General features: G+C 37.4%; 1 protein-coding gene across 1 annotated transcript; it reads left to right on the top strand.

Moving 5' to 3' along the window:
* The first annotated feature begins 640 nt into the window (after nucleotides 1-640).
* LOC115806701 (uncharacterized) lies at nucleotides 641-20,545 on the top strand. The gene is made up of 10 exons (XM_030767566.1): nucleotides 641-723; nucleotides 2,295-2,578; nucleotides 2,903-3,169; nucleotides 3,494-3,802; nucleotides 11,669-11,857; nucleotides 14,488-14,500; nucleotides 16,468-16,547; nucleotides 17,574-17,885; nucleotides 20,160-20,393; nucleotides 20,532-20,545. Exons 1-10 carry the CDS (start codon nucleotides 641-643, stop codon nucleotides 20,543-20,545), a joined length of 1,785 nt encoding a protein of 594 aa, XP_030623426.1.
* The last annotated feature ends 2,445 nt before the right edge of the window (nucleotides 20,546-22,990 follow it).

Below are 22,990 nucleotides of genomic sequence, written 5' to 3'. Positions count from 1 at the left end.
CTCCTTAGAATAGGCAGTGTTGCAGTTTAGCAGATACTTGCAGTTGATTTACGTTAACATGACTCTATCTTCAAATCCTCTGTAGTCATTACACAGAAAACTAAAGGTTTAATCAAGCTTTTCAATGTGAACTGAAAAAAAAGAAGAATATATCTGTGATGTAAAGAGATTGTATTTCTGCTCTGATTTAAATGATCAATGTTTTTCTCTACAGAAGGTGGCAGCACCTGAGTTGTCCTGACTGACAGTAAGATTTGACTTGAAATGGTCAATATTTAGAGAAAGTTACACTGAACTGGATGTTAATCTCATGTCTAGTCTACCGTAAAATGATAAGACAGTATCACAATTTAAAATAAAGCTATTTTAATTTGTAAAAATGTTTTATTCAAATCCATTGTCATGAGCAGACCTGTGTTTGCAAAACCTTGTCATACAGTGTTTCCACCTCTCAGGTACAAAGCTTAAAAACTTGGTCTGACGAGCATTGTAACTTTATCAAAATGCTCCCTACATATCTGGTGCTCACACAACATTCCACTGACAACTAGTCATGCAGCATTTTTTGGGGACTGTTGAGATCAGCCCAGTTAAAAACAAAAGCAAGTCCACAGTTCTGTGAAGTTTTTCAGAATGAAGCATGGAGACATGTGCTCGTGATGATTATGGAATCATTAATCAGGATTTCTACACTGCTCTGGATCTTAGTAATATTAACTGGAGGTAAGTAAAGTCTTCTGAACATAAATGATGAACTTGGCTCAGAGCAACAGCATTACCTGCTCTGAGATTATGAACTCTGACTCTTAGGAAGTAGCACTTCATTCTTTCCTCTTTCTATTTCTTCACCTGTGTTATTTAAACACGATCTGTACAATTTCCAACCAATTCATCTGAACTGTGGCTTGTCTGATTGATACTTCTGACCACATAGTGAGATCAGTTGTTGATATGAATTAATGACTGACCTGAACATCCTTTCATACCAAGCAATCACAACAATCATGGTACTTTAATTTTGAGTGGAGAATTAAGTTGTAATCTGTTCACTCTAGATGTCTGGCAACAAATAGTAAAAAGTGACTGATACTGAAAAAAATTGTCTATAAAATAGGAGACAGATCAATCATGTTGTTACAAGTCGAATAATCTGGTGAATAAAATAATCTTTTTACTCAACCCTTTGACATGGAGCTGTTATTCTCTCATAAGACTTATAACAGTTTGAAATGATTAAACCTCTGAGGTTCTTCAAAGTTTCGATGGTCTCAGACTGAGATTATTTTGTACATTCATTCATTTTCCTGCTGTGTGAAGGTGTGTTTTCAATCAGCACATTTGTAAACTAAACCAGTTCAACTTGTCTGCCAGCATTTTATGCATTTTTTATGTGAGTGTTTTACTTTCTTTTCTGACTGCAGTCTTAAAACTAGTGCTCTGATTTTCTGAAGTGGTCTAATAATGACTGGTGATTATAGTAAAAACAACAGCAGTAGCAACAGCAACAAAAATGTCTATGAAGGATGGTGAATGATGAAGAATGCTTCCAGGAGTAAAACTCATGAAATGAGTCTAAAAGAGCTCAGGGTTTCCCAACTGATCTTTAGGTGAAATAAGGTGCTGAAATACAGGGGTTGTTATTGTACTTTCACTGATCCGTTTTCCAAGAACAGCATGTCTCCTGTCTTTTTACACACCATTAAATTCACATGTGACTAATTCATTGGATTTTCATTTGGCCAATAGTAATGTGTTGTCTACTACACTTTCTGCTCCAAAATGAAATGTTTACAGTGTATTTTTTGAGGACTGTCTCTGCTCAGCACAGGGGGAAAAAGATTGTTAAAGCAGATATTCTTTGACCCTGTAAAATCCTACTTACCCTGCTCAGGCATATTTTCCATTAATCCTTTAAAGCATGATTCTCTGCATAAGACTAATAATAACTGATGACAGAAAATCAGTCATAGAAAATAAGATTAAAAACTTGAACAGATCAGAGAAAAGACTGATATTAGATTCGACTCAAAGACTAAATGTAGTGCTTGGCATGTAATAGAAGTATAGTGAAAACTGCAGGATCCTATTTTGTATTTGCCTATGGTGTTCACTTTGTGATCTGATGTACCTTTTTTAACAAGACCTATAAACTGAGATTAATCGATCAAATGTTCTGTACATACTATCACCTTTCTGTTGCTAAATCATCAACATCACCAGAATAATACTTTTTCCTCCTCAGAATGTGCTTTTTCAGAAACCCAAGAAACCCATATTAACTGCATCTTCTCAAGAGACTGCACGCTACCCTGCCGTTTCAAAAAGAGTGGTGAAGCACAGGTGATACAGTGGGTAAAGTGGGAAAAGAATGTGCATTCCTTCTATGAAAAAAAAGACCATCTAGAACATCAGGACCAAGACTACAAGGGGAGGACAGCCCTGTTCAAAGATCAGATACACAGTGGAAATGCATCTCTCCTGTTAAGAGAGGTGAATCTTCAAGATAAAGGCACATACACATGCTACGCCAGATACGACTCAGACGGTGATAACAACTTTGTAGCAGTTACTGTGAAGGGTGAGAGAGTCTTTCACATTTCAAGAGTTTTGTTCATTAAGTTTTCTTGTGAAAAGAAAATGAGGAACGCTAAAAAATACAGAGTGCTGGGACATGTCTTATCAGAAAAGACTCCGTTTCTTGGGTAAAAACTGGTTTCTAATTGGTAACAATCAAATGTTTCACGAAAAATTAAATGATCCAGAATATGAGTAAGTTTTGGTCAAAACGAAACTGGAGCATATGGCGAGTAACTCTTAAAGTACAAATGCTTCAAATCTCATAGATTTGTACATTATTCTAACAAATATGAAACTACATTTGGGTGTGTAACCTCTGTTTTAGCTCCAGTCACATCAGTGGATATCAAAGAAACAGATGATGAGGTTACATGCAGCTCCAGTGGAGTGTATCCAGCTCCATCAGTCTCCTGGTTAACTGACCCCTCGTCAAGTCAAGACATCTTGAAAGTGACCAAAAACAACTCAGTGGATCAGCAGGGTTTGTACTCTGTGAAAAGTACACTCAAGAAAATCCCTGGCAACTCCACTGCATATATCTGCTCTGCTACTTCCGGTAGTCAGAAATGGATTGCCTCCTTGAGAAATGAAGGTAAGCATTTTTCCATTAGTATATGAAACAAGCACAATGTAAAACATAGCTTATTCCCTGTGTGATAAATTCAGTAGATAACAGGAATATGGAGCAACTGTGAGAAATCAGTTAAATATGTATACAGCTCTGTTCCTTTGTCTTGATGATTCTGAGCACAGATTTTGTGGAATAAACAGAAATAATTCAGTTCTGGGCTTAATCCCTGTAATTTTGTTTAGATGCACAAAATTCAATGTCTCTGTCAATGTCTTGCTTCATATAGTGACATAGCTGAATATGTGTGAGGTCTGACATTGTATTAATTATGTCAATTATTCACAGTGGAAAAGAACATTAATGAAACACAGACTCTGAGTATCCAGTGCCCTGTCCATCAGTCAGACTCACAGGACTTTTCCATCACCTGGACCTTCAACTCCACAACTACCATTGTGATCTATGACAGCCAAACACAGGAGCTAAAGAAGTCTGACCAGTGGAAGAATGTAGTTAAAACTGTGACAGGAGAGGGGACTCTTCAACTTCAAAACCTCAGAAGCACTGAACACTCAGGAACATACACCTGTGACAGGACAGCAGACAACAGCAGAGACATAGTGCACACTTGTGTACACATCACACCTTCTCAAGGTAAGCATTTAAGCTGTCTCTTTGTGCGTATTACCCCATTAACCAATGTAATAGCAGAGATCCCTAAATCACTATATTGGTATTGGACTTTCTGTGAATATTCTTATTTTTCTTTTGCAGAGTCAAATGTGGGACTATATGTGGGAATCAGTGTTGCTGTTGCTGTTGTAATAATTGCCGGAATAGTAATCTACATGAAAAAGTGTAGGGGTAAGCCTCTTTCTATATACTGCCCTTCACTCCTTTTCTTTTCTGTTCATTGACTGTCACTCAGTATGGACATAAGTATTTGGTCATAATGTATTGACAGAAATTTGACAAGTGCCTAAATTCTCTCAGTCACTAAAAAGAAATTCCCAGGCTAGAAATACCCAATGCTGTCTTTCAGTTTGGGCTGACATCATAATGATAATTAAGAGCCAACAAGTACACAGTCCAGCAATACCAGAGATTATGTTTGTGATACCGGTCCCTCTCATGAAAACCTTTTAAATGAAAGAGTTTGAAGATGAACCATGCTGAAGATCTAATGGGTATCTTCAAAACCTCACAAGCACTGAGCACACAGAAACATACACCTGTAACAGGACAGCAGTCAGAGGCACAGAAATAGTGTACACTTAGAAATCACACCCTCTAAAGGTAGCCTTTGTACAGATCACCCCATGTAACCAATGTAATAGTATAGATCGCTAAATCACTATCTTTGTATTGGACTTATTTCGCAATGTTTTTCACACTGTATTTCACAATGCATAAATGGAATTATAACTTTATGCACTTAATACAAAAGCCAGGGACAGAATCATGGAGCAGCACATGAGAGCATGAGATGAACATAATTACATCATCAGTATGTAGGGAGTAGTCAGTCAGTGTCTTTCACTTTAGGAAGAGATTATAACAATTTTCTCATTCAAATAGAGGAACCATCAGCCACTTGGTTCACCAATATGAAAGGGTTATATTTAGGATATTGGTCATTGTCACAGATAACACAGCTGTTGAAGATTATACAGACTGAAGCTCAATGCATTGTGCTGTCTATCTAAGAAGTATCTCTTTTTTATAGGCAACTGTGCTGATGGAGTTATATACGCTTCCGAGACTGACGCACCCACTGAAACTGACTATTGCATGGATAAGACTGACCAGGAGTTGAAAGTATGTGAATAATCAAGGAGTCATCATAGAATAAATGCATCGAAAAACAGTGTTTTTTGAAGAAAGTGCCCTAATTACGGAGACCCCTAAGGGTAATGGCTGGGATTTTTTTTTTTGAGCTACTTTTGCGTTCCCTCGCAATAAGTTTTCAATTCCCACGCAATACATTTTGTGTTCCCTCACAATACTTTTGCAATCCCACTACTCTTACTCTGTTTTCCACTATTAACATGCAACACAACATGGGCCAGCTCACAGAGTTTTACTTTGAACTTGGCATTAAATATGCAGATATAGTTTTACTGCCAGAGCACGATGAAGAGTAACACGGAAAGGTAGCCTGCATGGAACTGTAGCGAATGTCATTGTTTGCGAGGGAACGCAAAATGCATTGCGTGGGAAAGCAAACGTATTGCATGGGAAGGCAAAACTTATTGCGCAGCAACGCAAAAGTAGCTCCAAAAAACAATCCCCACCATGACCCTTAAGGGGCTCCGTACCCAATACCTCACACAGTGAAGCAGAATCACAGGGTCATGTGGACAGTCTGGGCAATCAGAGGTGATGAGAAATTTGGCTTTTGTCACAATTTAGTGTGTACTAGCTGTTGTGCACAGAGTGCGAATTATACAATGACAGTTGAGGGGGTCAACTTTTTCTCCAGGGCTGCATAGCATAGGATATATAAATGTTTCAACCCCTCCGAACTGTTGTTTTTCCCTGAGGGTGTTCAAGTCTTAATTAGGTGGGTCAGACCCCCTGAAGTAAAACCCATGAAGTGAGTCCAAAAGAGCTTAGGGTTTTCCAACTGATCTTTAGGTAAAATAAGGTGCTGCAATACAGTAGAATTTTCCTTTGACTGTCACTTATCCATTTTGAAGAAAAACAACGTTTCTTCTGTTTTTGTTTTATTTTTGTTTTGTTTTTTTATACACTATTACATTCACAGCTGACTAATTTATTGCATTTTCATTTGACCAATAGAAATTTGTTGTCTGCTACACTTTGTGCTCAAAGTGAAATGTTTACAGTGTATATTTTTGGGAGGACTGTCTCTTCTCAGCACAGGGGGAAAAGATTATGAGAGCAGTTGTTCTTTGACCCCGTAAAACACTACTTATCTTTTACTGAAGGACCTCTCAAGCCAGTCTTTGGCCCTGTAATATCTTACACATCTTTTACTGAATAATCTCAGGCACCAATCTTTAGCTGCAGAGCCTAACTGTCTGAACTCCCGTCTGGTTTAAAGCTCAGACTGGCTGACTGTGTCAAAGGTCAATGTCTGTGAATTCTATAAAACTACTGAACCAAACTCTTGAATTTTCAAAAATTACAGTTTATATAATTAAAGAAATTCTATCACTGATTGCCGCTTCTGTTAAACCTTTTGAAAAAGCTTTGCTTCTCCTTTTGCACAATGAATTCTGTGAAGATTTTTTTTCTCTGTAATTTGTTTAACACTCAGTATTTACAGTAAATCTTTTTATCGCTGAGATGTATACGATGCCAGAAGAAAAAACCAGATCATTAAAAATAAAAAAAATGACCAGGAATAAGGAGGCTTGGTTCTAGTCTGAGAACATTATCTCTAACTTTATGACTTATGTCAGTGACTAATTTCCATCATTCCATTCCATCAGAGAGGCAGTGTCTACCTGTAAATGCCATATTCATGACAAAGCAATACTGAATACTCAAGTACTTTAAGACCGGTATTAAGAAAGCGTCTAGAAATGACAAAACCTCTTTACATAGAATACAGACACTGAAACCGTAGTTGGTACAAATGTCTAAGAATAAATCAACCCCACATTATTAGACAACAGCAATGTTTTTGAAAAATCACTTAACATCTTACCATCTGCTAATACAGAGACCTTAATTTTACCATGGACCAAACTAAGGCAGTGTTTCCCATTTCCTATATAATTTAAGTTGATTTTTTAAAGCATGTGTGATAAATTCAAACACAGAGGACATGTATGCTAGAAATGACAATTTATATACATTATATACTGATTAAAAATCCTTCAAAGAAGTTAGTATCAAATATTATTCAAATATATCATTACGACGCAGTACTTTTCATTCACCATTCTTGAGTACGTGTGTGTGTGTGTGTGTGTGTGTGTGTATGTGCGCTTGTATCAGAGAGACAGGTTAGCTGTTACATCCCCTTTGAGCTTGCCACTGCTTAGGCTGTGGATCATAGCTATCATTTGGGTATGTTTGCTCAGCTCTTCTTCTTTCTTCTGTAGCTTGGCCTCCAACTGGGACTTCTGCAGTTCCAGGGAGGAGGCCTGTAAAATGGACAAAACAGCAGGAAACACCCAGGATAAGTCTGAGGCCTACCAGACTACCATTCATCCCACCTCACAAAACAATCATAAACATGACGTAGTCATTTAAAATGGAGAAAGACACTGGTCCCTGATCGCATATTCCGCCCACCTTGATGCTGGCATCCTTCCTGGCCTGCTCGATCGTTTTTAGCACTGATCGTTATCTCCATGTCAGAAGCCCTCTGCCCCTGTTTATCTAACTCAGTCTGCAGGTCTGTGACGGAATAACAGATGAATAACACACCTGTTGAAGATTTTACAGACTGAAACCGAATGCATTGTGCTGTACATTTAAGAAGTATCTCTTTTTTATAGGCAGCCGTGCTAATGGAGCTGTATAAGCTTCCAAGACTGTAACGCCCACTGAAACTGACCACTGTATGAATCAGGCCAACTGAGATGAGACAGAATGTGAAAAATATAGTTAAAGCTAAAGCATATACCTGCGATGGACTGGTGACCTGTCCAGGGCTTTTCCCCGCTCTCTGCCCAGTGACCGCCCTAGGCTCCAGCACCCCCACGACCCTATCTAGGATACACGGGTTAGATAATGAATGAATGAATTCACGAATGAACTAATTAATTAATTGATTAATTGATTAAATAGCATATGGGAGCATGTATTTAAAGATGTAGCAGGAGAGGGCGCTCTTTAGCTTCAAAACCTCTGAAGTACTGAACACTCAGGAACATACACAGAGACCGATTGTACACATAGGTACAAATCACACCCTCTTGTGATAGCTTGAATCACTGCACTTATATTTTTTTAAAAAAAGACTGCTATGGATGTCCACATTTTTATGTAGTGCTGTTAACTTCATGGATCATAATGACTTGATCTTCTGTTTCTTGAAATGCTTCAACCACTGTTTTTGATTTTCTTTGGTTTTTATTGTAATCTCTTACTTTAAATCTGTGAGTTTTGAGTCTGTGTAGGACTTCTTAACAAATACTGCACAAGGAGGAGAAAGAGAATTAGAGACCTTACATGTAAAACACATTAAGAGAAATGTAGAATTCTCAAACAGCCCAGTTTACTCCACCTCATTGAGCTCAATCATCTCTTTACAGTCAAAACAAAGACCAATACAAAACCCTTTCAGTCAGTGATTGCTTCATTACCTACACTGCCTCATTTCTCTGTGTATTCTTATCTGCACTGATATATTACAATGTTTATGCATAGCTAAGTGGAAATTCCTGTAAATTTATAAATTTGTTTCAAAATAAATAACAGTGTTACATCAAAAATTTGTGAAGTGTTCTAGGGTTAATCAAATCATTTACTCTGTTAAAATCCGACTTACACAACAGTTGGATCTTGTTGCTTAATTTGATTGGACAACAAGTGTTCCACGAGAGCTAATATTATGGGTATGATGAAGATGGGTATCTACACTGAGGAAATAAACACTCTTAGAGTGATAGTGAACACCAGTTGATCTACACACAAAAATATGTGTTGAAAGAAGTTAGGGGTCATTTCAAAAATTTCTTTGTATATCATCGTGTCACATGTTTTTGTCCCTGTCTTTGCAATACTGCTAATAATTTTGATAATGACAATCATAAAAATATATAAACAACGAGTATCAACAGCTGCAAGGGAGCAATCTGGAAGAAATGGTGATCTCTTCGCTTTTCTCTCTCTCTGTTTTTCTTTTCTTTTCTTTTCTTTCTCTTTCAGGTTGTCTGAGTGCATTAACTATACACACAACATAACTTTTAACTTGTCAGAATGGATCAGTATTTCACAACTTATCAACAGAATTACATGTAATGTTTAAATGTTTTCATTAAAAAAACAAGTACAGAGCACATTTGATCTAAAATTACAGGTTACAGTACACAACTTCCAAAGTTTTACATCTCTGCCTTATAGCACACACCCTAGACTCAAATCTTCTGCAGTCCAATATTAGTTCATTTGGTTTTTTTTCTTTTCTTTTTTTCTTTGCTTTTTTTTAAAAGATCATTTCTTTCTATCTTTTCTACTTATTTCATGTGTAATGTTGTCACCTTTACATAATCGTTTGATTTTACAAATATCACTCTGAAAGTACTGAACTCTATTGGGCCTTTGCCAAATGATTCACGTCAAACGTCCTAAAGTCACAAAATGAGTGGGGAGCACAATCCCATCATTGTTAATCTGAGGGTGGAATTCAGAAGACCTTATGGTTTTGCCTTGGTCGACATTTTCAAGGCTGTTTCTTTTACTTTTTGGACCACAACAAGAACAGAAATAAGCAGGATAATAAATATAGGTATGCAGTGAATTATTTCTGTTATCTGTTCAATTACTTGATAATCACCCATCAGTGGATTAGTATTTCAACAGTAAAGTCACAAGAATCTCCTTAGAATAGGCAGTGTTGCAGTTTAGCAGATACTTGCAGTTGATTTACGTTAACATGACTCTATCTTCAAATCCTCTGCAGTCATTGCAGGCAAAATCTAAAGGTTTAATCAAGCTTTTCAATGTGAACTGAATTAAAAAAGAAGAAGAATTCTGTGATGTATTTCTGTTCTGATTTAAATGATCAACCTTTTTCTCTACAGAAGGTGGCAGCACCTGAGTTGTCCTGACTGACAGTAAGATTTGACTTGAAATTGTCCATATTTAGAGAAAGCTAAACTGAACTGGATGTTAATCTCATGTCTAGTCTACCGTAAAATGATAAGACAGTGTCACAATTTAAAATAAAGCTATTTTAATTTTTAAAAATGTTTTATTCAAATCCATTGTCATGAGCAGACCTGTGTTTGCAAAACCTTGTCATACAGTGTTTCCACCTCTCAGGTACAAAGCTTAAAAACTTGGTCTGACGAGCATTGTAACTTTATCAAAATGCTCACTACATGTCTGGTGCTCACACATTCCACTGACAACTAGTCATGCAGCAGTTTGGGGGACTGTAGGGATCAGCCCAGTTAAAAACAAAAGCAAGTCCACAGTTCTGTGATGTTTTTCAGAATGAAGCATGGAGACATGTGCTCGTGATGATTATGGAATCATTAATCAGGATTTCTACACTGCTCTGGATCTTAGTAATATTAACTGAAGGAGGTAAGTAAAGTCTTCTGAACATAAATTATGAACTTGGCTCATAGCAATAGCATTACCTGCTCTGAGATTATGAACTCTGACTCTCAGGAAAAATCACTTCATTCTTTCCTCTTTCTATTTCTTCACCTGTGTTATTTAAACACGATCTGTACAATTTCCAACCAATTCATCTGAACTGTGGCTTGTCTGATTGATACTTCTGACCACATAGTGAGATCAGTTGTTGATATGAATTAATGACTGACCTGAACATCCTTTCATACCAAGCAATCACAACAATCATGGTACTTTAATTTTGAGTGGAGAATTAAGTTGTAATCTGTTCACTCTAGATGTCTGGCAACAAATAGTAAAAAGTGACTGATACTGAAAAAAATTGTCTATAAAATAGGAGACAGATCAATCATGCTGTTACAAGTCGAATAATCAAAAGATGAAGAATACTGCTTGGAGTAAAACTCATGAAATGAGTCTAAAAGAGCTCAGGGTTTTCCAACTGATCTTTAGGTAAAATAAGGTGCTGAAATACAGGGGTTGTTATTGTACTTTCACTTATCCGTTTTCCAAGAACAGTATGTCTCCTGACTTTTTACACACCATTACATTCACATGTGACTAATTCATTGGACTTTCATTTGGCCAATAGTAATGTGTTGTCTGCTACACTTTCTGCTCCAAAATGAAATGTTTACAGTGTATTTTTGGAGGACTGTCTCTGCTCAGCACAGGGGGAAAAAGATTGTTAAAGCAGATATTCTTTGACCCTGTAAAATCCTACTTACCCTGCTCAGGCATATTTTCCATTAATCCTTCAAGGCATGATTCTCTGCATAAGACTAATAATAACTGATGACAGAAAATCGGTCATAGAAAATAAGATTAAAAACTTGAACAGATCAGGGAAATGACGGATATTAGATTTGACTCAAAGACTAAATGTAGTGCTTGGCATGTAGCTGAAGTATAGTGAAAACCGCGGGATCCTATTTTGTATTTGCCTATGGTATTCACTTTGTGATCTGATGTACCTTTTTTAACAAGACCTATAAACTGAGATTAATCGATCAAATGTTCTGTATACTATTGCCATTCTGCTGCTGAATCGTCAACATCACCAGAATAATACTTTTTCCTCCTTAGAATGTGCTTTTTCAGAAACCCAAGAAACCCATATTAACTGCATCTTCTCAAGAGACTGCATGCTACCCTGCCATTTCAGAACGAGTAGTGAAGGACAGGTGATACACTGGAAAAAGGGAGAAAGGAATGTGCATTCCTTCTATGAAGACAAAGACCAGCTAGAACATCAGGACCAAGACTACAAGGGGAGGACAGCCCTGTTCAAAGATCAGATACACAGTGGAAATGCATCTCTCCTGTTAAGAGAGGTGAATCTTCAAGATAAAGGCACATACACATGCTACGCCAGATACGACTCAGACGGCGATAACAACTTTGTAGCAGTTACTGTGAAGGGTGAGAGAGTCTTTCACATTTCAAGAGTTTTGTTCATTAAGTTTTCTTGTGAAAAGACAAACGAGGAACACTAAAAAATACAGAGTGCTGGGACATGTCTTATCAGAAAAGACTCTTGGGTAAAAACTGGTTTCTAATTGGTAACAATCAAATGTTTCACGAAAAATTAAATGATCCGGAATTTGAGTAAGTTTTGGTCAAAACGAAACTGGAGCATATGGCAAGTGACTCTTAAAGTATAAATGCTTCAAATCTCATAGATTTGTACATTATTCTAACAAATATGAAACTACATTTGGGTGTGTAGCCTTTGTTTTAGCTCCAGTCACATCAGTGGATATCAAAGAAACAGATGATGAGGTTACATGCAGCTCCAGTGGAGTGTATCCAGCTCCAGCAGTCTCCTGGTTTACTGACCCCTCGTCAAGTCAAGACATCTTGAAAGTGAACAGAAACAACTCAGTGGATCAGCAGGGTTTGTACTCTGTGAAAAGTACACTCAAGAAAATCCCTGGCAACTCTACTGCATATATCTGCTCCGTTACTTCCAATGGTCAGAAATGGAGTGCCTCCTTGAGAAATGAAGGTAAGCATTTTTCCATCAGTATATGAAACAAACACAATGTAAAACATAGCTTACTCCCTGTGTGATAAATTCAATAGATAACAGGAATATGGAGCAACTGTGAGAAATCAGTTAAATATGTATACAGCTCTGTTCTTTTGTCTTGATGATTCTGAGCACAGATTTTGTGGAATAAACAGAAATAATTCAATTCTGGGCTTAACCCCTGTAATTTTATTTAGCTGCACAAAATTCAATGTCTCTGTCAATGTCTTGCTTCATACAGTGACATAGCTGAATGTGTGTGAGGTTTAAGCTGTCTCTTTGTGCGTATCACCCCATTAATCAATGTAACAGTATAGATTCCTGTATCAATATATTTGTATTAGACTTTCTGTGAATATTCTTATTTTTCTTTGCAGAATCAAATGTGGGACGATATGTGGGAATCAGTGTTGCTGTTACTGTTGCTGTTGCTGTTGTAATAATTGCCGGAATAGTAATCTACATGAAAAAGTTTAGGGGTAAGTCTCTTTCTACATACTGCCCTTCACTCCTTTTCTTTTCTGTTCATTGACTGTCACTCAGTATGGACATAAGTATTTAGTCATAATGTATTGACAGAAATTTGACAAGTGCCTAGGATATTGGGCTTTGTCACAGCTGTTGAAGATTGTACAGACTGAAACTGAATGCATTGTGCTGTATATTTAAAAGGTATCTCTTTTTTGTAGGCTGGCCCTAATGAAGTTGTACAAGCTTCCAACACTGACACACCCACTGAAACTGACAATTGCATGGATAAGGCCGACCAAGAGTTGAAAGAATGTGAATAATCAAGGAGTCATCATAGAATGACTGTATCATCTTTCTTCTTTTAACAATGCATTGAAAAACAGTGTTTTTTGAAGAAAGCCCCCTAATACCTCACACAGTGAAGCAGAATCACAGTGTCATGTGGACTGAATGGTTCCAGATCGACTGGGCAAGTGTGTACTAGCTCTTGTGCACTCACTGACCAGTCGACAGGTCCTCTAATATAACCATGAAAGAGTTGTGTCTCAAATTATTATAGACCAAAAATGAGACTCTATAAGTCTTCATACGCTTTCTTATAGGGCTACTTTTGATACATATTTGTGGTACTCGTGTGTTGTTGGATTTTAACAGAACAGATAGCCCAACTGATAGCAAACGAAAGTTCTCATAATTGCGTACCATACTGTATACTAGCGTGTGGAGTAGTGTGCAGTATGCAGTGTATACTAGGCTAGTATGCAGTATGCAGTACGCTAGTATGCCATTTCGGACACAGCCTGTCAGTTTGGAGTCTGTGTAGGACTTCTTAACAAATACTGCACAAGGAGGAGAAAGAGGGAGAAAAAAGAGCTTAACCTGACATGTAAAGCACATTAAGAGAGATGTAGAACTCTCAAACAGCCCAGTTTACTCCACCTCATTGAGCTCAATCATCTCTTTACAGTCAAAACAAAGACCAATACAAAACCCTTTCAGTCAGTGATTACTTCATTACCTACACTGACTCAGTGTCAGTGAATTTACTTCAAAACAACTCTTACATCAAAATTTTGTGAAATGTTAATCAAATCATTCACTCCGTTAAAATCCGACTTACACAACAGTCCGATCTTGTCACTTAATCTGATCGGACAACAGGCATTCCACGAGAGCTAATATTAAGTATAAGAGCACTTGGATGTTTCACCATCACCATACCACAACAGACCACACTTAACTGCAGTAGATGGGAATCTACACTGAGGAAATAAACACTCTTAGAATGATAGTGAACACCAGTTGATCTACACACAAAAATATGTGATGAAAGAAGTTAGGGGTCATTTCAAAAATTTCTTTGAAGATCACTGTGTCACATGTTTTTGTCCCTATCTTTTCAATACTGCTAATAATTTTGATAATGACAATCATAAAAATATATAAACAACGAGTATCAACAGCTGCAAGGGAGCACTCTGGAATAAATAGTGATCTCTTTGCTTTTCTCTGTCTGTTTTTCTTTTCTTTTCTTTTTTTTCTCTTTCAGGTTGTCTGAATATGTTAAATACTCATGAAACAGCATTTTTAACTTGTCAGTATGGATCAGTATTTCACAACTTATCAATAGAATTACATGTAATGTTTAAATGACCTCAATCACTTAATGGAAAAGACAGGAAAAGAGACATGTATACATTGCAATATGACAGTGTATAACCTAATAAATCAGCTCATATACATATCGGTGAGAAGAGAAAGTAGGAGAAAGAGATTATGTAAAAGTGTACCATGCTGGAAAGAGGGGAGTGCTGTTCAGTGTTTTCAAAATTGAATTCATGTGTCTCTCTCTCCCTCTGTATCTCTGTGCCACAATCTCCGCTAGAGCTTCAGTCCATGAACATACAACACAATGTGAACGCAAGACAGAGGAGCTCCAGAGCTGATAATCAGTGTTTTTTAATTACATTCACTGACACACATGATATAACAAAGAGACAAAGTGATAACGTCAAACTCACTTTTATGTTTGTAGCATATTTCGCAGTTTCTCCAGAGTCACCTTAAACAACAAGCACCTCATGTCTGAACATATTCTATGGATGTTGCTTGGACCCGCACAGGGTCCCATCACACTCTCCTAATCACAGATTCAATAAAGACGGTTTTGTTCAAAAACAAGTACAGATTACATTTGATCTAAAATTACAGGTTACAGTACACACCTTCCAAAACTTTACCTCTCTGCCATATAGCACACGTCCTGGACACAGCATATTTCTGCAGGCGAATATTAGCTTTAAAAAAATTAATTTGCTTGTTTTTTGTTCTCCACTTAATTCATGTGTAATGTTGTCACCTCTAAAAAAAAACGTTTGATTTTACAAATATCACGCTGAAAGTACTGAACTTCTGGACCTTTGTCACATGATTTATGTCAAATGAGCTAAATCACATGATGAGTGGGGGCACAATTCCGTCTTTGTTCATCTGTGGATGGAATTCAGATCACCTTAATGTTTTTGCCAGTGTCGATATTTTCAAGGCTGTTTCTTCTGTTTTTTGGACCAAGAATAAGAAAAGAAATAAATGTTAGGAAAATAAATACAGGTATGCTGCAAATGATTTTTTCAAGTATTCAATTAGTCAGTTGTAACCTTGGGTTGGATTAGTATTTCAACAGTAAAGTCACAAGAATATCCTTAGGATAGGCAGTGTAGCAGTTTAGCAAATACTTGCAGTTTATTCAACATGGCTAAAATGACTTTGTCTGCAAATCCTCTGTAGTCATTGCAGAGAAAAACTAAAGCTTTAATCAAGCTTTTCAATGTGAACTTAAATGACAAAGAAGAATATATCTGTGATGTAAAGAGATCTTATCTCTGCTCTGATTTAAATGATCAACCTTTTTCTCTACAGAAGGTGGCAGCACCTGAGTTTTCCTAACTGATAGTATGGTTCGACTTGAATTGGTCAATATTTAAAGACGCTAAACTGAATTATATTTAACCTCATGTCTAACCCACTGTGAAAGGTAAGACAGTGTTACATTTTAAAATAAAGCTTTTGTGATTTAAAAAAAAGTTTTATTTAAATCACTGCTATTTAATGTGTGTTCAAAGCTCCTGACATTTACAGACTTATTTTACAAATTGAGACAATTTCAGAAAATAAAATACAAAAGTTAAAGCCTTTCAGTACCAGTATTTCCTAATATTTTCCAGTCTTTTCATAAATGAAGTAGTCAAGAATTGAATCCAGATTTGCTGATTCAAATGAGTCATGAGCAGATCTACATCTGAAAAACTATGGCTTATATAGTGTTTCCACCTCTCCGGTACAAAGGTTAAGAGTTTGGACTGTACTGTACTGTAACCTTATCAAAATCCAAACTACAGGTGTAGTGCTCACACTACATTCCACACTACAACAAGTCATGCAGCATTTTTGTGGGACTGTTGAGATCAGCCCAGTTAAAAACAAAAGCAAGTCCACAGTTCTGTACTGTTTTTCAGAATTAAACACGGAGACATGTGCTCATAATGATTATGGAATCATTAATCAGGATTTCTACACTGCTCTGGATCTTAGTAGTCTTAACTGAGGGAGGTGAGTAAAGTCCTCTGAATATAAATGATGAACTTGGCTCATAGCAATAGTATTACCTGCTCTGAGATTATGAACTCTGACTCTCAGGAAGTAGCACTTCATTCTTTCACCTTTTTATTTCTTCACCTGTGTTATTTAAACAAGATCCGTACCATTTCCAATTTGTTCATCCTATTTGAACTATGGCTTGTTTGTTTGATACTTTGACCTCATAATGATTAGTTGTTTATATGAATTAATGATTGAACTGAACATCCTTTCATACCAAGCAATCACAACTATCATGGTACTTTAATTTTGAGTGGAGAATTAAGTTATCAGTTCACTTTAGATGTCTGACAACAGTTAGATAGTTAAAAACTTAACTGATGCTGACAAAACTGTGCCACAAACTGTGTTTAAAATAGGCGACAGATCAATCATGTTGTTATAAGTCAAATAATTTGGTGAGTAAAATAACCTTTGTACTCAGCCTTTTGACATGGAGCTGTTATTCTCTCATAGGACTGAAAACAGTGTGAAATTATTAAACTTTTGAGGTTATTCAAAGTTTTGATGGTCTCAGACAGAATATTCTGTACATTCATTCATTTTCCTGCTGTATGTAGGGTTTTTCATTGGTCAGTGCATTTGTAAGCTAAACCAGTTCAACTCATCTGCCAGCATTTCATGCATTTTTTACGCGAGTCTTTTACTTTCATTTTGGACTCCGTCTAAAACTAGTGCTCCCACTTTCTGAAGCAGTCTAATAATGACTGGTGATTATAGCAACAACAACAGCAACAGCAAGAAAAACAATAATAATAACAATAACAGCAACAATAATAAATAAAAATAGAAATAAAAGATGAACAGACCAGTGAGATGAAGATGGCATTACACATTAGATTGATGGGTGATATGTATAGGTCAAATGTCTTGCATATAGTATTGCCATTCTGGTCATTCTTGGAATGTGACATCACCAGAATTGTACTTTTTCTTTCTCACTGTGATATTCACACTCCAACTTGATATCCTTTTCAGACATTCACATTAACTGTATCTACTCCGAAGGCTGCATATTGCCCTGTCACTTCAAAGAGATTGTTGGTGGAGAGGTGCTTCATTGGATCAAAGATCGCAAAACAATACATTCCTTCTATGAAGGCCAAGACCAGCTAGGACATCAGGACAAAGACTACGAGGGGAGGACAGCCCTGTTCAAAGATCAGATACACAGTGGCAATGCATCTCTCCTTATAAAACCAGTGGAGCTTCAAGATGACGGCAGATACAAATGCTACACCAGCAATGACAAGGGCAACGAAGAGAGCTACGTTTTGGTTGCCGTGAAAGGTGAGAGAGCCTTTGAAAACTAAACTGCCATAAAATATAAAACAGCAGACTTTGGTTTATAAGTGAAGTACTTTGATTTTTCACTCTCCTGCATATCATTAACAATTAAACATTACAAGAAATTGAAATCAAGCGTAAACACTCAACACCTGGCTTTAATAATGATACCCATGCACTGAAGCAGGTGTGTAGAAGACTGGAATGAAACTGGCGGGCCACTAAACTAGAGGTCTTCCGCCTCGCCTGGTACAGCAGCCTGATAAATGCACCCCCTCCACAGCCAGATCCACTTATTACTCAAAAATCATTAATCCTAACAAAAATAACTCCAGGTTCCTTTTTGATGCAGTATCTAAACTTACCCAGAATCACTCTCCTCAATCTAGCCCTTTTGTTGAATTTTTCTCACAAAAAATAGACTCAGTTCGTGGTGATATTCAAATTAGTCTATCAAATCAGCCTGTCTGCATGCTCTCCATCACTGCGCCTGAGATTAATCGGGATGTGCACCCTTTAACTCAATTTAACCCTATCTCTCTAGACGCGCTGTCCAAATTGGTACAGTCTGCTAAACCAGCCTCTTGCCTGCTTGACCCCCTACTTGCTAAACTTTACACAGAGCTTTTCTCAGTCCTCGGCCCAACAATGCTTAACCTCCCAAATACGTCATTTAAATTTGGCGTTTTACCCTCCGCTTTTAAAACAGCCGTGATTAGGCCTTTACCTAAAAAAAGAACCTCGACCCTGAAGCCTTAAATAATTATAGGTCAATCTCTAATCTCCCATTTCTTTCAAAGATACTTGAAAAAATTGTAGCTGCTCAGCTTATAGCCTACATGTCCTCTAACAGTCTGTTTAAAAAGTTTCAGTCAGGTTTCAGATGTTTTTATTCTACTGAAACCGCACTTACTGGAGTAACTAATGATCTTTTATTAGCCATGGACACTGGTGCTACCCCTATTCTTATTCTGCTTGATCTGAGTGCAGCATTTGACACGGTCGATCACACTATATTGCTAAAGCACCTGGAAAATCAAACTGGCATTCATGGCCTGGCGCGCTCTAGGTTTAAGTCTTATCTCGCCGAGAGAAAGCAGTGTGTCCGCTATAATGATGCAACCTCTGAGTACTGTGAGCTTGACTATGGTGTTCCTCAGGGGTCAGTCCTTGGTCCTCTCCTATTCTCTGTTTACATGCTCCCTTTGTGTGACATCATTCATAGTTACAACATTAACTTCCATTGTAATGCTGACGATACTAAGATTTTCTTACCTCTCAAGCACAATGACTGCTCTGAATTGGCTAACCTTGAGGCATGTCTTTGCGCTAGTAAGGGTTGGATGTCCTCAAATTTCCTGTTGCTTAACGCAGGCAAACTGAAAAGCTGGTCATTTGTTCCCCTGTGCATAAGCATCTTTCTAGCGATCTTACCCTAAATTTTGACAACTGTATCATCTCTCAAAACTCGACAGCTAAAAACCTGTTTTTTGACTCTAGTCTCTCGGTAGTCACTCATATCAAAAACACAACTAAAACTGTCTTTTGTCACCTCCGTAATATCACTAAAATTAGGCCCTCTCTAAGTATGGCTGATGCAGAAACCATTGTTCACTCATTTGACACATCTCGTCTCCGATTACTGCAATGCTCTGTACTCTGGCCTGCCTGCCTATAGTACCAAAAGTCTTCAGCTGGTCCAGTATGCTGCTGCCAGAATCCTGACCAGAATAAGGAAGTCTGACCACATTCTACCTGTCCCCTCATTGCCTTCCAATTCATGCAAGGGCAGATTTTAAGGTCCTTTTATTGACATACAAAATTCTATATGGGTGTGTGCCAGCCTACCTATTCCCCTCCCCTGCCCTAAAGATTCCAGACTATTAGTCGTTCCAAGAGTTAAAAAGAAGTCCGCTGGCTACCGAGCCTTTTCCTTCTGCTCTCCCTTCTTCTGGAAATGTCTACCTACAGAAATTAGGGAGGCAAACTCTCTTCATACCTTTAAAACCGAACCAAAGACATATCTATTTTCTCTAACTTATGATTAATATAATTTTGATTTGACTTTGTTTTGGACATATTATGCCCATTAAGATTAAATAGTGATACTGGGCTGTAAATGAACTTGTATTATTATTATTATTATTATTATTATTATTATTATTAATAAAAGAAAACTTAGGGTAGTCATGAACCAGAAACAGTGTGTGATGTCTGGCAAAAGTCCAAATCAAATTAAACATGAAAACAAATTCATACTTTTAACCCCTGTTTCAGCTCCAGTCAAATCACTGAATATCACAGAAACAGATGATGAAGTTATGTGCACCTCTGGAGAAGTATATCCAGCTCCAACAGTCTCCTGGTCTACCGTTCCCTCTTCAGACCAGGAAAACTTGAAAATGACCACTGAAATTCCAGAGGATCAGCAGGGTTTGTTCTCTGTGAAGAGTACACTCAAGAAAATCCCAGATAACTCCACCACCTATATCTGCTCCATTACTTCCAGTGGTCAGACATGGACTGCCTGCTTGAGACACACAGGTAAGCATTTATCTGTCAGTATGTTAACAAACACACTGTAAAATACAGGATAACAGCCACAAAGAACACCTCTAACTGTGAAAGATCATTGGACAATGTCCACAGGTATGTCACTATAGGTCTAATGTTTGTTTCATCTCTTCTAACACTACATTGCTAAGCCAAGTTAATTCTATTCAGATGTAAAAAAAAAAAAAAAAAAAGCAATTTCCCAGTGATGCAGGTTAAGATAATGACAAGACTGTTTGTATAAGAGCTTTTTGACATTCTTTCAATTATGTCAATTATTCTCAGTGGAAACGAGCTCTGTGGAAGGACAGACTCTGAGCATCCAGTGCCCTGTCCATCAGTCAGACTCACAGGACTTTTCCATCACATGGACCTTCAACTCCACAACTACCATTGTGACCTATGACAGCCAAACACAAGAGCTAAAGAAGTCTGACCAGTGGGAGCATGTAGTTAAAACTGTGACAGGAGAGGGGACTCTTCAACTTCAAAACCTCAGAAGCACTGAACACTCAGGAACATACACCTGTGACAGGACAACAGACAACAGCAGAGACATAGTGCACACTTGTGTACACATCACACCTTCTCAAGGTAAGCATTTATGCTGTCTCTCTGTGCATATCATCCCATTAACCAATGTAATAGCAGAGATCCCTAAATCACTATATTGGTATTGGACTTTCTGTGAATATTCTTATTTTTCTTTTGCAGAGTCAAATGTGGGACTATATGTGGGAATCAGTGTTGCTGTTGCTGTTGTAATAATTGCAGGAATAGTAATCTACATGAAAAAGTGTAGGGGTAAGCCTCTTTCTATATACTGCCCTTCACTCCTTTTCTTTTCTGTTCATTGACTGTCACTCAGTATGGACATAAGTATTTGGTCATAATGTATTGACAGAAATTTGAAAATTCTTTCTAAAGCCTAAATTCTTTCAGTCACTAAAAAGAAATTCCCTAGCTAGGAATACCCAATGCTGTCTTTCAGTTTGGGCTGACATCATAATGATAATTAAGAGCCAACAAGTACACAGTCCAGCAATACCAGAGGTTATGTTTGTGATACTAGTCCTTTTCATGAAAGGCTTTTAAATGAAAGAGTTTGAAGATAAACCGTGCTGAAGATCTAATGGGTATTTCTAAGCACTAAGCACACAGAAACATACACTTGTAACAGGACAACAGTCAGAAGCACAGACATAGAGTACACTTAGAAATCACACCCTCTAAAGGAACGCATTTAGGCTCTGTCTTTGTACAAATCACCCCATGTAACCAATGTAATAGTATAGATTCCTAAATCACTATCTTTGTATTGGACTCTGTATTTCACAATGCATTAATGGAATTATAACTTTATGCACTTAATACAAAAGCCAGAGACAGAATCATGGAGCAGCACATGAGAGCATGAGATGAACTTAATTACATCATCAGTATGTAAGGAGTAGTCAGTCAGTGTCTTTCACTTTAGACAGAGATTATAACAATTTTCACATTCAAACAGAGGAACTATCAAGCACTTGGCACAGTAATATGGAATGGTTATATTTATACAGACTGAAGCTCAATGCATTGTGCTGTATGTCTAACGGGTATCTTCTTCACAGACAGGACTGCTCGCCCCTACTGAAACTGACTGCTCGGAGGATAAGAAAAACCCAGAGTTGAAAGAATGTGAACCATTAACAAAGATGTCAGCATAGAATGAATGTATCGACTTTCTTGTTTTAACGATGCATCAAAAAAACAGGGTTTTTTAAGGAAAGTGCCCTCATGCCTCACACAGTGAAGCAGAATTACAGGATCATGTGGACTGAACTGTTCCAAACAGACTGGACAATCAATGGTCGTCCTTTTAAATGAGCAGTATGACTTTTGACACAACTTAGTGTGTGCTAACTGTTGCACAGACTCATTGACTAGTTGACTAGTCCTCCAACATAACCATGAAACTGTCTAAGAGTCATGTATCAAATAATCACAGACCAAAAATGAGAGTGGTTTTCTTCTGGTTAATTGTTGGACTGATGCCAAGGACACTAATATGGATTGCATATCCCATGACATGCCGGCACACCAATCATGTCATTAGAACAGAAGAAGCAAAGTACAAAAAGAAGATGTAAGAGGAAAAAAGATGACATATAGGATTATTCCCACTCAGCAGTAAAGAAGATTAATTTGTCTCTCACGGATCTGATTACCACATCTAAAAAAAACCCGGATTCATTACCCCATATAATTGTTAACTTTGTTTCATTTACCCGAAAATTTAAAATCAGATTTTACTTTTTTTCATTGTTTAGTTATTTTTCCATATGAAGTATACAGAGAATTTTGCCTATGAGGAGATGAAATTTACTGATGTGTATTTTTACCACAAATGCACATGAAATCCAAAAGGTTGGACAAAAACATCTCTGGACATAGCATCCAGAAACAGGAACTCAGGGGACAGTCTACTGTGCATCACAGACCTACAGAATGTTTTTTCCTTTGGTGACAAAATAAAAAGCACTTTTTCATAAAATACTTTTTCAGCTTGTTTA

This window comes from Chanos chanos, chromosome 3, assembly GCF_902362185.1.
Source record: "Chanos chanos chromosome 3, fChaCha1.1, whole genome shotgun sequence".
Taxonomy (NCBI): domain Eukaryota; kingdom Metazoa; phylum Chordata; class Actinopteri; order Gonorynchiformes; family Chanidae; genus Chanos; species Chanos chanos.
The sequence above is the reverse complement of the archived record's forward strand: the minus strand, read 5'-3'. Positions and strand labels throughout refer to the sequence as shown.

What these genes read in the sequence shown, in the direction of transcription:
- LOC115806701 (XM_030767566.1), top strand. Translation starts at nt 641, where the DNA reads ATGGAGACATGTGCTCGTGATGATTATGGAATCATTAATCAGGATTTC. An exon ending in TGCCTCCTTGAGAAATGAAG is followed by an intron (nt 3,170 to 3,493) that starts GTAAGCATTTTT and finishes AATTATTCACAG; the next exon opens with TGGAAAAGAACATTAATGAA. An exon ending in ACACATCACACCTTCTCAAG is followed by an intron (nt 3,803 to 11,668) that starts GTAAGCATTTAA and finishes CCTTCTATGAAG; the next exon opens with ACAAAGACCAGCTAGAACAT.